Here is a 13,516-nt window from a genome sequence, read left to right as displayed (position 1 = left end):
GGTGCAAAAAACATAATTTATTTTGTACTTCCCCGATAATTTACTTTTTTTCTGCGGGAACTGTGCGTTTCGCTGTAAAATGGAAATTCATGTGGAATTACCTCTTATGTCATCATCATGTTTATTAAGCGTGGATGATGTATTCGGGCGGATGTGGCTCTCCGCTGAGTGGTTAATGGTGCATAAGATTAAGCCGCGGCTCTGAGCAGAGCGCCGCACTCCCCTCTGCTCCCGACGGCCGCAAAGCATGATGGGAGGACGGGCTCGGAGCGGCCGCAGAGCATGATGGGACGGGGAGGAACGGGCTGAAGCACATGTAGGGATGGTCTTTGTGTCTGAGAGAGGAGAGGGGATGAAGGACAAGGCTGTGCAAGGGGAATGTTTAGGTGATTTCATTTTGACCATTCATTTGACACACATGGTTACAATATTAAAATCAGTTTGCCAGGCTACGTGCTGTTAAAAGGATCATGAGATTTTGACTTTCAGTGAGGAAAAAGGTAAATAATAGCAATAGTAACGACACTATATTAGTCCCTCCAGAGTCGTGATCTGCTCCAACAGGTCGTCCTGTTCGTACACCTGCAAAGAGAGGAGTATTAGTAACTGTCTGCAGACGGACTCCCATCACCCTGGGTCTGTCTACAGCCTGTCTGTCCATTGAGATCTCTCCTGCTTCTCCCCACAATTCTCCCACTGAGTTTTTGAGTTTTCCCTTTATATTTGTTTGGACAATACTTTTGTTTGGATAATTGCTTGGACAACACATTTGTTTGGACACTACATTTGTTTGACCATCATAATTTGTTTTGACACTACGTTTGTTTGGACACTACATTTGTTTGGACACTACATTTGTTCGGACACTACATTTGTTTGGACACTACATTTGTTTGGACACTACATTTGTTCGGACACTACATTTGTTCGGACACTATATTTGTTTGGACACTATATTTGGTTGGACACTACATTTGTTTGGACACTACATTTGTGTGGACACTACATTTGTTTGGACACTACATTTGTTTGGACACTACATTTGTTTGGACACTACATTTGTTCGGACACTACATTTGTTCGGACACTACATTTGTTTGGACACTATATTTGTTTGGACACTATATTTGGTTGGACACTACATTTGTTTGGACACTACATTTGTTTGCACACTACACACTGAACATCGCATTTGTTTGGGCAGCCCGTTAGCACAGCGGTTAGCGCTCATGCGCCACAGCTAGAAGGTCCGGGTTCGAATCCCACCAGGGCCTTTCAGTGTGGAGTTTGCATGTTCTCCCTGTGGCTGCGTAGGTTTCCTCCGGTACTCCGGTTTCCCCTACTACTAAAAACATGTACAATAGGCCAGGATGAATGAGAGTGTGTTTGAGAGTGCACATGGGGGATGACGGATGGAAGTTAGCCCAAGGCTACAATCCTTGGGCTAGCTTCCTTGTGGCTTGTTCATTAACTTGCACTGTCCCTACCAAACAAACCAATAAACTAAACGTTGGACACTACACTGCAAATACTCAATTTGAGTATTTGCATCTCAATTTGAGCATAATAATCCAACTTTTTGTTGTTTTGACAAGTTAAGAAGTTCTTGGGCATTCTCATTTCAATACATTTCGTCCTTATTTCAGGTAATTTTCTTTGCCAATGGGGTAAGAAAATTGTTCTTATCTCATTGGCAATATTACTTTCTTATTTCAAGCGAGATTTACATTAGAACTGGTCTGAAATGTCCTCAAACAAGCAAAGTAAACTTGGTCCGATCAGGAAAAGTGTCTAAATGAGTGAAAACCGCTCAAAACAAGATACATTTCCTCAATTCCAGTCATTTAAGCCAATGCTTGATATTTACTTTTTGCAGTGTATTTTTGGACATTACATTTGTTTGGACATCACATTTATTTGAACATTACATTGTTTCACTGTTTTGAAGTTTATTGCAACCCTGTGATGCCACAACTGTGATGTTGGGCTATACAAAAACAATTTTATTTTACACACTTCAAATTCATGCCCATATAGGGTAAAGTAAGGAGTTAGTCCACTTTGACTCAAGCAGCCGACCGTTCACTCGTGACGCCTTCCTTTTTTATCACCGTCCAAACCTTTAACCTTTAATTGTCCCTGATTGGTGCTTTATAGATGCATTAGCCACGCCCACACACCCTCTTTTCAGTGCTCTTTTGTAAATGATGTATCTGTCATTGTGTGTTACTGATGCATCATTTTAAAAGCTAATGTCGACGTGATGTTTCCCGACAAATGATTTCTTCCATCTCCGCTGCAGCTAAAGTGCAACTGTCGTCCACTTTTGTGATACAATATCTACTTCCTCTCATGACACAAAGCTACAGCCTCTCCCTCCACACATTTATTTCCGCGGCTCAGTACATTAGCTCCGCTCAGGTCCTGCTGTTTCCTATTTCCTCGTCTCCTCGGACACTTTGCTCTCCCTCTCCTGTCGGTGCGTCCTCGCGGCTCCGACAAAAAACATTATCTTTCTGCTGCTAAACAATCCAATAAGGCTCTCCGCGGGGAACAACTTAACCTCTGCCTCTTCTGCCGCCGCCGCCGCCGCCTCGCTCCCTCTCCTCCTCGTGTCTGTCCCTCACTGCAAAAAGTCATCAAGAAAGGAGTTCATTTTTCATGAAATATAGATACACTTTCCATTGATTTCAGTAAGTGAGGAAAAAAAAAAGGATTTTTTGTGCTTAAATTGAGGAAAAAAAACATCTCATTTCACTAAAAAAAAAGACTGGCAGATTTTTAAAGGTGTCATTTAAATATTAATGAAAATATGGTTTTATATTCTTAATTTGAGTAATTGAACCTCTTTTTGTCCAGTTTGGCTTCTTGAAAAAAGCGTCAAAACAGCCGAAAAAATGAGCAGTGAACAAGGATGAAAACGCCACAAAAGAGCAACAGAAAAGTGACAAAAAAGCAACTAAAAAATAACAAAAATGCAACAAAAAGAGCAACAGCAAAGCATTGAAAAGAAATGGTTGCGACAACAACGCAAGGAAAAGATCTGTTCAGATCAGTTTTGTTGGTCTTATTTAGTTATTGACCTTTATTTAACCACTGGGATTAAGAATCTCTTTCTCAGGGGAGTCCTATTGTACCTATTGTACATGTTTTTAGTGGTAGTGGAAACCGACACAGACACATGCAAACTCTACACAGAAAGGCCTGGTGGGAATCGAACCCAGGACCTTCTAGCTGTGAAGTGGAGGCGCTACCGTGCCGCTCTTAGCTTTCAAAGGACGCGTCACACTGTAGCCTATACGCTGTAAACTTTAAGATTAGGGTAAAGCTGAACTGGAGAAAATGCACTGGGATTTTTTTGTTTTTCATTAATTTTGCAGTACTCTCTAAGTAATACATTTGTAACTATCGAGCAGTTAGTAGTGCAACAAATACTTCATTCATCATTATAAGACAGTTTTATAAGTGCATAGTACTTAAACTACTCCACTACATTTGTAAAAGTCCAAAGTAAGAAGTAAATTTGTCTCTGCAAAGTTATTTAAACCGATGATTTGGACTTTCTACTTTGGATACTGAGAAAATACTTAAGGACTTTCACTGAATAATTTCATGGAGCAACTTTTACTTTCCATGGAGTAAAATTTAACCGGAAGTATCTCTACTTTTCTGGTTGAGATGTGGAAGACGGTGTTTGAGTCTGAACATATTCACTGACTAAACCAGGGCTCCTCAAACTACAATTCGAGCCCATTCCTGTGCGGAGTCATGATTTTTTTAAACAAAATAACCAGTATACTCATTCCAGCCACTAGGGGGCAACTTAATTAAATAAAAAAGAACTCCACACGTGTCCAGCAGAGGGCACTGACATAAGAGATCAGGACATAAACAACACATTACAGCCTCTCAGCATCTCTACTTTACATTGAGGCCTGCAGCATTTTTGTTATAGGCCTCCATCACAGTCAGGAATGATAATGTGGCCCCCAGAGAAAAAGGTTTGAGGGCCCCTAGTATAAAGGAAGGGAAAGCTGTAATGATGTGTTTACAATTGTGTACATCAGCCATTCCCAAAGTCCGGGACATCGCGGCCCCCTATTGATCGGAAAATGTCTCGGGGCCCCCCAAATCATAATATTATGTGCTAATTTCTTATTATTCACAGCTAAAAGGACGTGAACATTAACATCTAGCAATGACAGTCGGCTAAATACTGGTTTAAACTGGTGCAGTTGTCCAAATAAATGTACTTTTCCTTTCACAATGAACTTTTTTCATTGGACTTGTTTTGTATACAAGCTTTGGGGCCCCCCTGTATAGTGCCTCTGAGGCCCCGGACCCCACTTTGGGAACCACAGGTGTATATAAAAGGTTTAATAATGTGCAGTGTTACCCAACCAAAAAATAAAGAATAAGCCGTTGCACAAAGGTAAATGTGTTACAGAATGCCGTTTTATTAAGTACAAAGAAGTGAACATGTTATAACATTTTGAGCTTTTATTACATAATGCGGTGTTATTATAAAGTACGGCTGTCCAAACCTTTCTTCCTCCTCCTCCTCCTCCCGTTTATGTCTCTCTTCTCGTGTAAATTCAAATCATTAGTCCACACGCACTCCCCCCATCAACCTAGGAAAAAAAAACTTCTATTAGCAAAGGAGACCTCATAAGAGCCCGGCCGTTCCCAGCGGAGGAATCTCGGGCAAAAAACTAATTCTACTTTTAATAACGTGTCATCGGGAACAGCACCGCTCATATATTATGTGTGTGAGGGGGGGGCGAGGGGGGGGGGGGATGCTCGGGGCACAACGCGCTGGAAAATTCAAGCTGGACTAAACACACAAAACGCAAGCCAATATGCAAGCCATGTTTTTTAGCTAATGGCTAAAGTGAACGGTGCTGTAATAAATTAAATGTAGATTAGATTTTGAGATTCTGTTCATTACAGAATAATTCAGAGGACACATCTTATGTAGAAGAAGTGTAGTTTCTGTGACTGTGTGTTTTATTTGATGACTTGGACTTGAACCAGGTCAGAGTAAATGCAGTGAGTGGTGGTGGTGGTTGGAGGGAATATGAATAATGACGACAGTGTTTGTGTTAGTGACTCAAATTTGTCCCATTTTGGAGAAATCTTGAGGTAAAATTTGCAGGAACTACACATTTGTCAGTGATCCATGGAGTTGTTGCCAGTTTTTTTTACCGTAAAAATTATAGGATCCTAAGTTACAGTTCAGCTTTGTCTCAGCTGTTTTTCTCACAGTTTGTTACTGTCAATTCTACGACCAATCTCTGCATAATTTACAGTTCAAGTAATGTATTTTAGAAAAAAATCTGTAAATTTACGGTAAAAAACTGGCAACCACAGCTGCCAGTGTTTTACAGATTTTTTTTTACAGTGTAACCACTGTAAACCACTGCTGGTTTGTCCACAGAGACCTGAAAAATACGGTATTCTGTACAGTTTACGGTGACTCACTGGCAGCTGCAGTTGCCAGTTTTTCACTGTAATTAAGTTGTAATTACACTGCAATTAATTGTAATAACATATTATGTTACTGTATTTTTAACAGTGAAAAAATGGCAACTGTGTCTGCCAGTGAATTACGGTAATTTTGACATAATTTTTTTTTTACAGTGGGCAGGACATCGGCACAGCGGCCCCAATTGTTAATGTGCGTAAGTGTTTAAGACTTTTTTTTTTTTTTAATGTAATTTTGTCTATTGACAAGTCAGAACAATAAGTTGCAACTAAGGTCAACAACAAAGGTCTTTGATTTGTTTTGTTTTTTTAAATAAAAGGAAAAACGACATTAAAAAAAAGATGAGAATTGAAAATCCAGAGGAAAATTAGGATATAACAATATAACAGTTTAAAAATATATATATATTTGTATTTTTTTCTATTGGTCCCCCGCGGTCCAATATATTATGACAACCCATCTCCACTGTTAAACAAGAGCCCTCCATCAGAAATGGGACCCAAAATCAGACTGGTATAAGGAATAGAATTTACAGTGGCACTTATAACTAGGACTGCACGATATATCGGCAAAAAAACAAAAAACAAGATACAGCATTGTATCGCAATATTAAGTGATCATAGCAATACATCGCCAATTTAAGACTTTTAAAACAAACAAAACACAGCCTCTTGAGGTCAGCCATCTTGTTTTCAAAGGAGTCCTGTGAAACCTGGACGTATCATATTTATCTTTCCAAAGTCGTGTAATAAGTTCTGTTCCTTTCTTCCTGACGTCCTGTGAGTGTGAGACACAAATGGAGCGCTCAGTCCCAAAACAGCATAAATCCCCTCCCAACGCAGTGCAACTCCAAACTACTTTATTTTACCTCCTGTTGGCGCCAGTGTAAACCCGGGACACGCTTCAGAATCCGCCCCCCCCTCGTCCTGACAGCGGCCTGCGGTTTGACAAATGCACCGCGACCAAAGGAAGGAACCGCGTCAAAAAGCGTGGCCTCGTCAGGAGCGCATCGATTTAGCGGCGCCGCGCTCGCCCAGGTTGTTTGGTTAGCGTAGCGTGTGGCGGGCGCTTGGATCGGCGCTGCAGTTGTTGACAGTTCCGAGCGCTCCCTCATTGGTTTCGCGGGAATGATTTTGTGCCTGTTTTTTCCCTCCTCCGCCACGTTCGATCAGGTGTCAAACTCAGAAAGCATCTCTAAATATGGAAAGGAATCCAGCAGAGTTTTATTGGATTTGACTTGTGAGAATGTAGGTCATGGAAAAGTGTAACTTGAACCAATGCGTTTGAGGTGAGTTTGTGGAGAGATTTCAGAAGAGTGTGAAGCGTAAAGTTTGTATTTGCCTCGTCCAAAGAAACAACGTGCAATGATAGACTTCCCCACATGTCGGATAATGTGTCTAATGTAAATAACTGTCAGAAAGAAGCAGCAGGAGCTAAAAGAACCACAGCAACATCTGAAAGCCTAGAAATAACGATATGACCGAGTATTTCACTTAAAACGCTAATGAAGTAGAAGCTACTGTGATTAGTTTAAACAGGTCTAACACAAGTAATAAGAAGTCTTCTATAAAGTCTTCTTTAAAGTTATGGTTAGTAAAAGGTTTGGATTAGGTTTATTTAGTGATGTATAATGGCATAACAGTTTTAAAAAATATATATTTATTGGTTTATTTGGTCGGGGACAGTGTAAGTTAATGAACAAGTCACACCGGATTGTAGCCCCATGTGCACTCTCAAACACTCTCTTATACATCCTGGCCTATTGTACATGTTTTTAGTGATAAGGGAAGCCAGAGTACCTGGAGGAAACCTACGCACTCACGGGGGAGAACCCCATAATGCTGCAAAAATCAAGTTGCAAGTTTGCATCTCTGACACGTTTCAGCCATATGAACCGTCTCGGGCCCTGAGAACCTCAGGGAGGGGTCTCCTGGTGGTTCCCAGAGTCAGGACTAAACACGCTGAGGCTAAAGCTAAAATCTGGAACAGTCTTCACGAGGATGTGAGACAGGCTTCAACTCTGACAATGTTCAAATCCAGGCTGAAAACAGTTCTTTTTACCTGTGAAGATGACAACTGAAAGTATTTTATATTTGGTAAATGGTCTCAATATATAGCGCTTTTCCACCTACATTAGGCACTCAAAGCGCTTTACATCAAGGATCCACTCACCCATTCATACTCCAATGTACGCAGAGACTGGGGGCAATGTGGGTGAAGTGTCTTGCCCAAGGACACAACGACAATGTGCACTTTCAGGAGGTGGGATTCGAACCCCCGACCTTCCGATCACGAGATGACCCGCTCTACCATCTGCACCACCGTCACCGTATATATATAATATATATATATATATATATTTTTTTTTACAGTAAATTAAAGCAGAACTAAGTAACTTGTGCCCCTAGAGGCCATAAGCACCACTGCAGGTGTGGTAGCATGTTGTTTTTTCTCATTAATTGTCCGTGAGAGTAAATACTACACTGACTGAAAAGACAAAGGGACAGAGGAATATTGTTCATCCATTTACACAATGGACATCATTCTTTTTCACTCAAACTTGGCTGTAAATACTGTATAAGTGGTGCTAGCCCATGGCTAGCTTTGCCCGTTAGCCTGTTAGCTTCTTCTTTGTGATTCCATTAGTGTGTATTGCGCCTCCGGGTCGGAGCAGGGAAATCTGCAAGTGTGATTTTCTGGCCAGAGACACCGGGGGAGAGGAAAGACCCTCCAATCATCAACACCTGTATTACCCCCAGAGCACCTGTGGAAAGGATTTATTAAGGTAAACAAGTTACATAGTTCTGCTTTAATATATTTTTATATTGAAGTTTTATTGATTGATTTTCTTGTAATGTTATGTAACTGTGAAGCAGTTTGAATTGCCCTGTGTTTGGATTGTGCTCTACAAATAAACTTACCATGCCTTCTCGATGTTTTCTTTAAAATCAACCTCAACATTTTATTTGTACGACGCTTTTTCACGGACACAAACAGTATTTTTCTGTGGCTCCCTGCACTTGTGTTTCTGTCGAGTACAGTACGGGCCGGGCCGGTGTGAAGGTCGCCCCGTGCCCCTCGTTAATCTGGACCCTTATTTCTCTAACGACTCTGTTAATTGTCCGTAGTTTACGACTGTTTGTCCACTCTGTTGTCTTTGTTTTATGGCTTCTCCGCCGCCTCAAAGTCAAACTGAAATGATGAGACATTATTCTCTCTCCCAGACGGGGGTCAAGGTCGGGTCACAGCGGGACAGTCGACGCCTCCCTGCTTCCCCCCTTCATACTCTCCCGCTCGGGACAAGAGAGGGAATTATGTGCGGTGAGTTTAAATGTTCTTGATCTGGAAAAGGTATGAAGGAAATGTAAATTAAGTAAAGAAAAGACAGTAAGGAGTGTGAAATAGGGCTGGTCATGATTTTGAATTAGTCCGGAGCGCCCTATGAAGGAAGACAAGATTTCACTTTTAGCTGACAACATGATATGAAATAAATGGCACCATCATGACTACACTTTGTGCCAGCTCTGGTACAAAAAGCTCTCGTACTAACTTATTTACATATCAGCTTTGATCTATATTGTAAGGCAAGGGTGGCGAACACGCATTCGGCTCTTGGCCAATCAAGACTGGAGATCTTTAATACAATGCGGCTCTTTGCAAAAGAATTGGTTCATATTTCCCATAAACTGTAACAGTCTTTAAGAATCTTAAAGCAAAAATCCAACCCTAGTCCTACAGACCCTGTTTCCATCTCTACACATGAATGAGAGTCTGTATCTCCCTCCTTTTCGAGGCGCTGTGTAAAAGGTGCCCGTGCACTCTCACTCACAGCAGGGTGTAGGTTAAACAACAGTCAGGCAGATTGTGGCACTTGGATTAGCTTCTGTGCTTTTCAGGTTTATTTGATGAAAGTTGGCCTCATATTCACAGAAAAAGATAAAAGTTAGGAAATGGAAAAAAACAGAGCACTTATGAAGCGCAACATCGTAACACGGAAATACACAAAGTCATGACTTTTCTTTCACATGTGACTGAAACTGTAACAAATGCAACATAAAACTGACTCTCAGACGTCCAGAGGCTCCTGGTTAAAGTTTATGAACTTTGTGCAGCCGAGAGTGCGTTCTCTGCACAGTCCAGTAAGGACCGAGCTGTATACACACTGAGCGCTCAGACCAGGGGCGAATCAGAGGAGGGGGCTCAGTGGGCAGGGCCCCACAAACAAACACACCCCAGCATTAAAAATAAAAAAATCTAATCCTGTCTCAGTCAGAGCAGAACAGCACACAATGTCAGTTATTTAATATACATTTATTTCAATCTTGGTGAGGAGTAAAACCATTACATCTTATACAACTCTTATTTATTTTTTTCTAAAGAAAAAGACCAGGCATAAAGTTAAAGTTTATTGTGATTAAATGTAACGGTCACATTATATTTAATCACAATAAACCCTGGATCTCGCGAATGGTCAGTGTTTTTGTGGCTCTTCACAGGATCAAGGTTGAACATTTCGGCTCTTGGTCTAAGGCATAATAATACCAGGAGTACTTCGACAGACGCACTGTATTATCTTCACTTTACTGTTTTCCGTTGTTGTTCCTGCAGAAGGCGCTCCAGACCAATTTCAAATCTTGACTCCTTGCTTGTTTCTTTTCTTTATTTCAAAATGTAAAAGCTAAAACATCAGCAATGGGGTAGAGAGAGTGTGTTACAAGTCACGAGCCTGGTTATGATCGGCCACATTTGAAGGTTGAACACTTGACACTCCCACAAAGCTAGTTTTCGCCCCCAACTCCAAACCCCGGAGTCAGTGGGACGAACCGAGTCGTGACCTGCCATAAAACATCTGCATTATGGATAAAAATGACACGTCCACTGAGTGAAATGATGACGCATGGTTTGTCAGACGCAGAGGAGAGAGGCTCCCGGGGCATTTGTCAGCGCGGGGCGACACGGGCGGGGCGACGCAGGGGGGAGGCCTTTATATATGGGCTCTTGGTCTAAAGTAAGGACACAGGGAATGAAGATGACTGCCCTGTCAGGAGGAGACGGATGGAGAGACACGAGAGAGAGGAGCTAAACAGGGGACAATAGAGAGCTGAGTGACGAACAGTGCACCGCGAGATGTTTCAGGCATTTCTGGAGGACAGTTTTTTACGTTTTCTAGTGAAATGATCAGGATTTTATGGGTAGATTGGCCACACTACATTCCACAACCTTATAGCACGAACAAGACATGATATTAGCCATTTTGTACAATCAATCTTCTCATTATAATGTTAACTCTTTTAAGCGTAATGTTAGTTCTGCTCCAGACTTAAAGCAGTACTAAGTAACTCTTGCCCCTAGAGGCCATAAGCGCAACTGCAGGTGTCGTAGCAAGTTAGGATTTTTTAACGTATTAATTGTCTTGGAGAGTAAACACTACGCTGACAGGAAAGGCGAAAGGGAGAGAGGGATATTGTACACCCAATGATACAATGGAAATATGTTTTTTTCACTCAAACTTGGCTGTAAATACTGTTTAAAGTGATGTTAGCATGTTAGCTTCTTCTTCGTAATTCCATTAGTGTGTATTGGTGGCTCCGGACCGGTGGCAGTCAAGTTGCAAACATGGTTTTCTGGCCAGAGACACCAGGGGGAGATGAAAGACCCTCCAATCATCCCATAAACACTTGTATTACCCCCACAGGGAAAGGATTTATTAAGGCAAACCTGTTACTTAGAACGGCTTTAATGTTAGTTCTGCTCCAAACTTAATGTTAGTTCTGGTCCAACTAACTTTCCTAATGTATTCGTAGCATCCCTATTCCTCACAGGACACATTTCACAACTTGCAGGATCACTTTTCACTGTCACAGAAATGCTATAGAAAACCAGCCTGAAACTTCCTGAAATTGATACAAATGCTTTATAATTTGATGTACAGTGTTTTACTCACAAATGTCTGAGTTTATAACCGAACAAAATCTGATATAGTGCCTTGAAAGGTCCTACATCATGCAAAATCAACTTTTTGGAGCTTTTAACCATGTTGTTATGCTATTTCTTTCTCTTAAACACCTTCCCATGAACACCCCAGAGTGTTTTTTGGCTTCGTTCACGCATGTCTGTGTAATCTCCTGAATCCTTGGCAGTTTTGTTGTTTACTTTTGCATGAAAAAGTAAATTAAACATATAAAATTAACAGTTTAGAGCCATTTGAGCTCACTCTGGCAGTGGTGCCTCTGACCCACCGCTTTGCAAAAAAATATATAAATTAAGAGTCCAGGGCCGGACAAAATTGCTTGGGGGCCGGTTCTAGCCCATGGGCCACAGTTTGCCCACCGCTGCTTTAAAGGGACATTTCAGGATTTTTGACATATGGCCTCATTTCCTAGTTATCCAGAGTGTTGTTGATTTCTGGAGACATTTTTTGTCTTTATTTCATGCTGTCCTTATGTTTTTAGAGTTTAGTGGTGCTAGGCTAATGGTAGGCTAGTGCATGTCTATGGTAACTAGTAGCCTGCATTAAAAACAGTCTGAGCACAGAGCACCTGAGGCAAATCACTTAGAACACCAGACTAACCATATAAAAGTCTGTGGTGATTTAAAAGAACTTATATTGAGCAGCTTCCTGGTTGTAGCTACGCAGTGGCGGAGTGATCTGCTCGGTTACCGGATCTACATTAGTTTATTTCCCTGCGGCCGACATTACTACACGTGGAATTCACAAAGGAGCTTTCTACAAATCAGATATGGCAACGTTTGGAGGACGAGCCCATGATTTTGAAGAGGTTTTTAATGCAGGCTACTAGTTACCATAGACATGCACTAGCCTAGCACTAGCCTAGCACTAGCCTAGCACCACTAAACTCTTCAAATATAAGGACTGCATGAATTAAAAAACAAAAAAATCTCCAGAAATCAACACTCTGGAAAACTAGGAAGTGAGGCCCTTTGTCAAAAACCTTTTCCATCTTTCTTAGTTGAGTTTTCCAGGCCGTTTCTTCGCTAAATCTCGCTTACGCTCGCAGTAATCCCTCCTTCCTCCCCAATCCGCGGCCTCGCTTTTGCAAAATTAATATTCCCATTTGCATACATACGGCGGTGAGTGACAGATCGCGGCGGGACATAATGAACGCACGCTGTAATTGCACCGACAACCTCACCCTTTTGCTGCTGACTCCTGTTCCCAGTCACTCGGCGGCTGCTTACGACGCGCCACGCTTTGTTCCCTCTGACACGCAATTATTTTTCCCATTAAATACTCCGCAATGTACCAACAACTTTCTCCTTTAGTTCCCACCTCCTCCTCCTCCTCCTCCTCTTCTTCTCACCCAACCCACCCCCCCCTTCACACTTGAAATTTCAATCAAGGGCCATTACGATCGCGCCGACGAGAGGGAAAAAAAAATAAGAGAAATAACAAGGCGCTCAAAATGGCGGAATAATCAGGGCCGTTTCGAGGAGGGGAAGGTGATGCATATGTTTCAAGTGTCAAAACGCGGAGGAGAAATTAATAGCTTTCTGCCATAAGCGCCGCTGATAAATATGATTTCATTAGCGCGCTCCGTTTTGAAAAGGGAACGTAGTTTTTCATTATTGCAATAACAAGAACATAAAAACTATTAGAGGCACATTAGGGGCTTTTTCTTTTCTTTTTCTTTTTTTTCCCAGAAAGACGGAACAGTTACAACGGAGAAATGTGTGAAGCAACGAGTAAATGATGTCGTCAAGTTTGTTCCTGTGGATACTTGCGAAAGAGACAGGACTCTCCTCATGTCGAGACACTTCCCCCCGGACTCCAAGCGTCCTGAAGAGTTTGGGAAGCCCTCGTGAACACAGTGAACAACTTTATTAATTGTGTCTCTGGTGGCGCAGTGGTTAGTGCTGGTGCTTCTGTGTGGAGTTTGCATGTTCTCCCCGTTTCACTAGAAAGGAACGCGCCACAACAAAGCGCAATTAAGATTTTATTCACAAAGTTATAGTGTGGAGACTGTGGGTGGGGGCTCCGTGAACCCAGCACTTCAGGACCCCCCCTCGAAG

At 41.8% G+C, this 13,516-nt stretch overlaps 1 protein-coding gene across 1 annotated transcript in view; it reads left to right on the top strand.

The window, feature by feature from the left end:
* The window catches only part of LOC306978370 (uncharacterized protein), a gene marked incomplete at its 3' end in the record, with an annotated part of 39,449 nt that extends 26,140 nt beyond the window's left edge, over nucleotides 1-13,309 (top strand). Inside the window, exon 10 of the mRNA XM_079576893.1 lies at nucleotides 13,148-13,309. Within this exon, the coding sequence (XP_079433019.1) occupies nucleotides 13,148-13,309 (162 nt within the window). The remainder of the gene's footprint in view (nucleotides 1-13,147) is intronic.
* Nucleotides 13,310-13,516: the final 207 nt, after the last annotated feature.

The sequence above is a fragment of the Gobius niger genome (genome assembly GCF_951799975.1).
Source record: "Gobius niger genome assembly, chromosome: 19".
In the NCBI taxonomy this organism is placed as follows: Eukaryota; Metazoa; Chordata; class Actinopteri; order Gobiiformes; family Gobiidae; genus Gobius; species Gobius niger.
The sequence above is the reverse complement of the archived record's forward strand: the minus strand, read 5'-3'. Positions and strand labels throughout refer to the sequence as shown.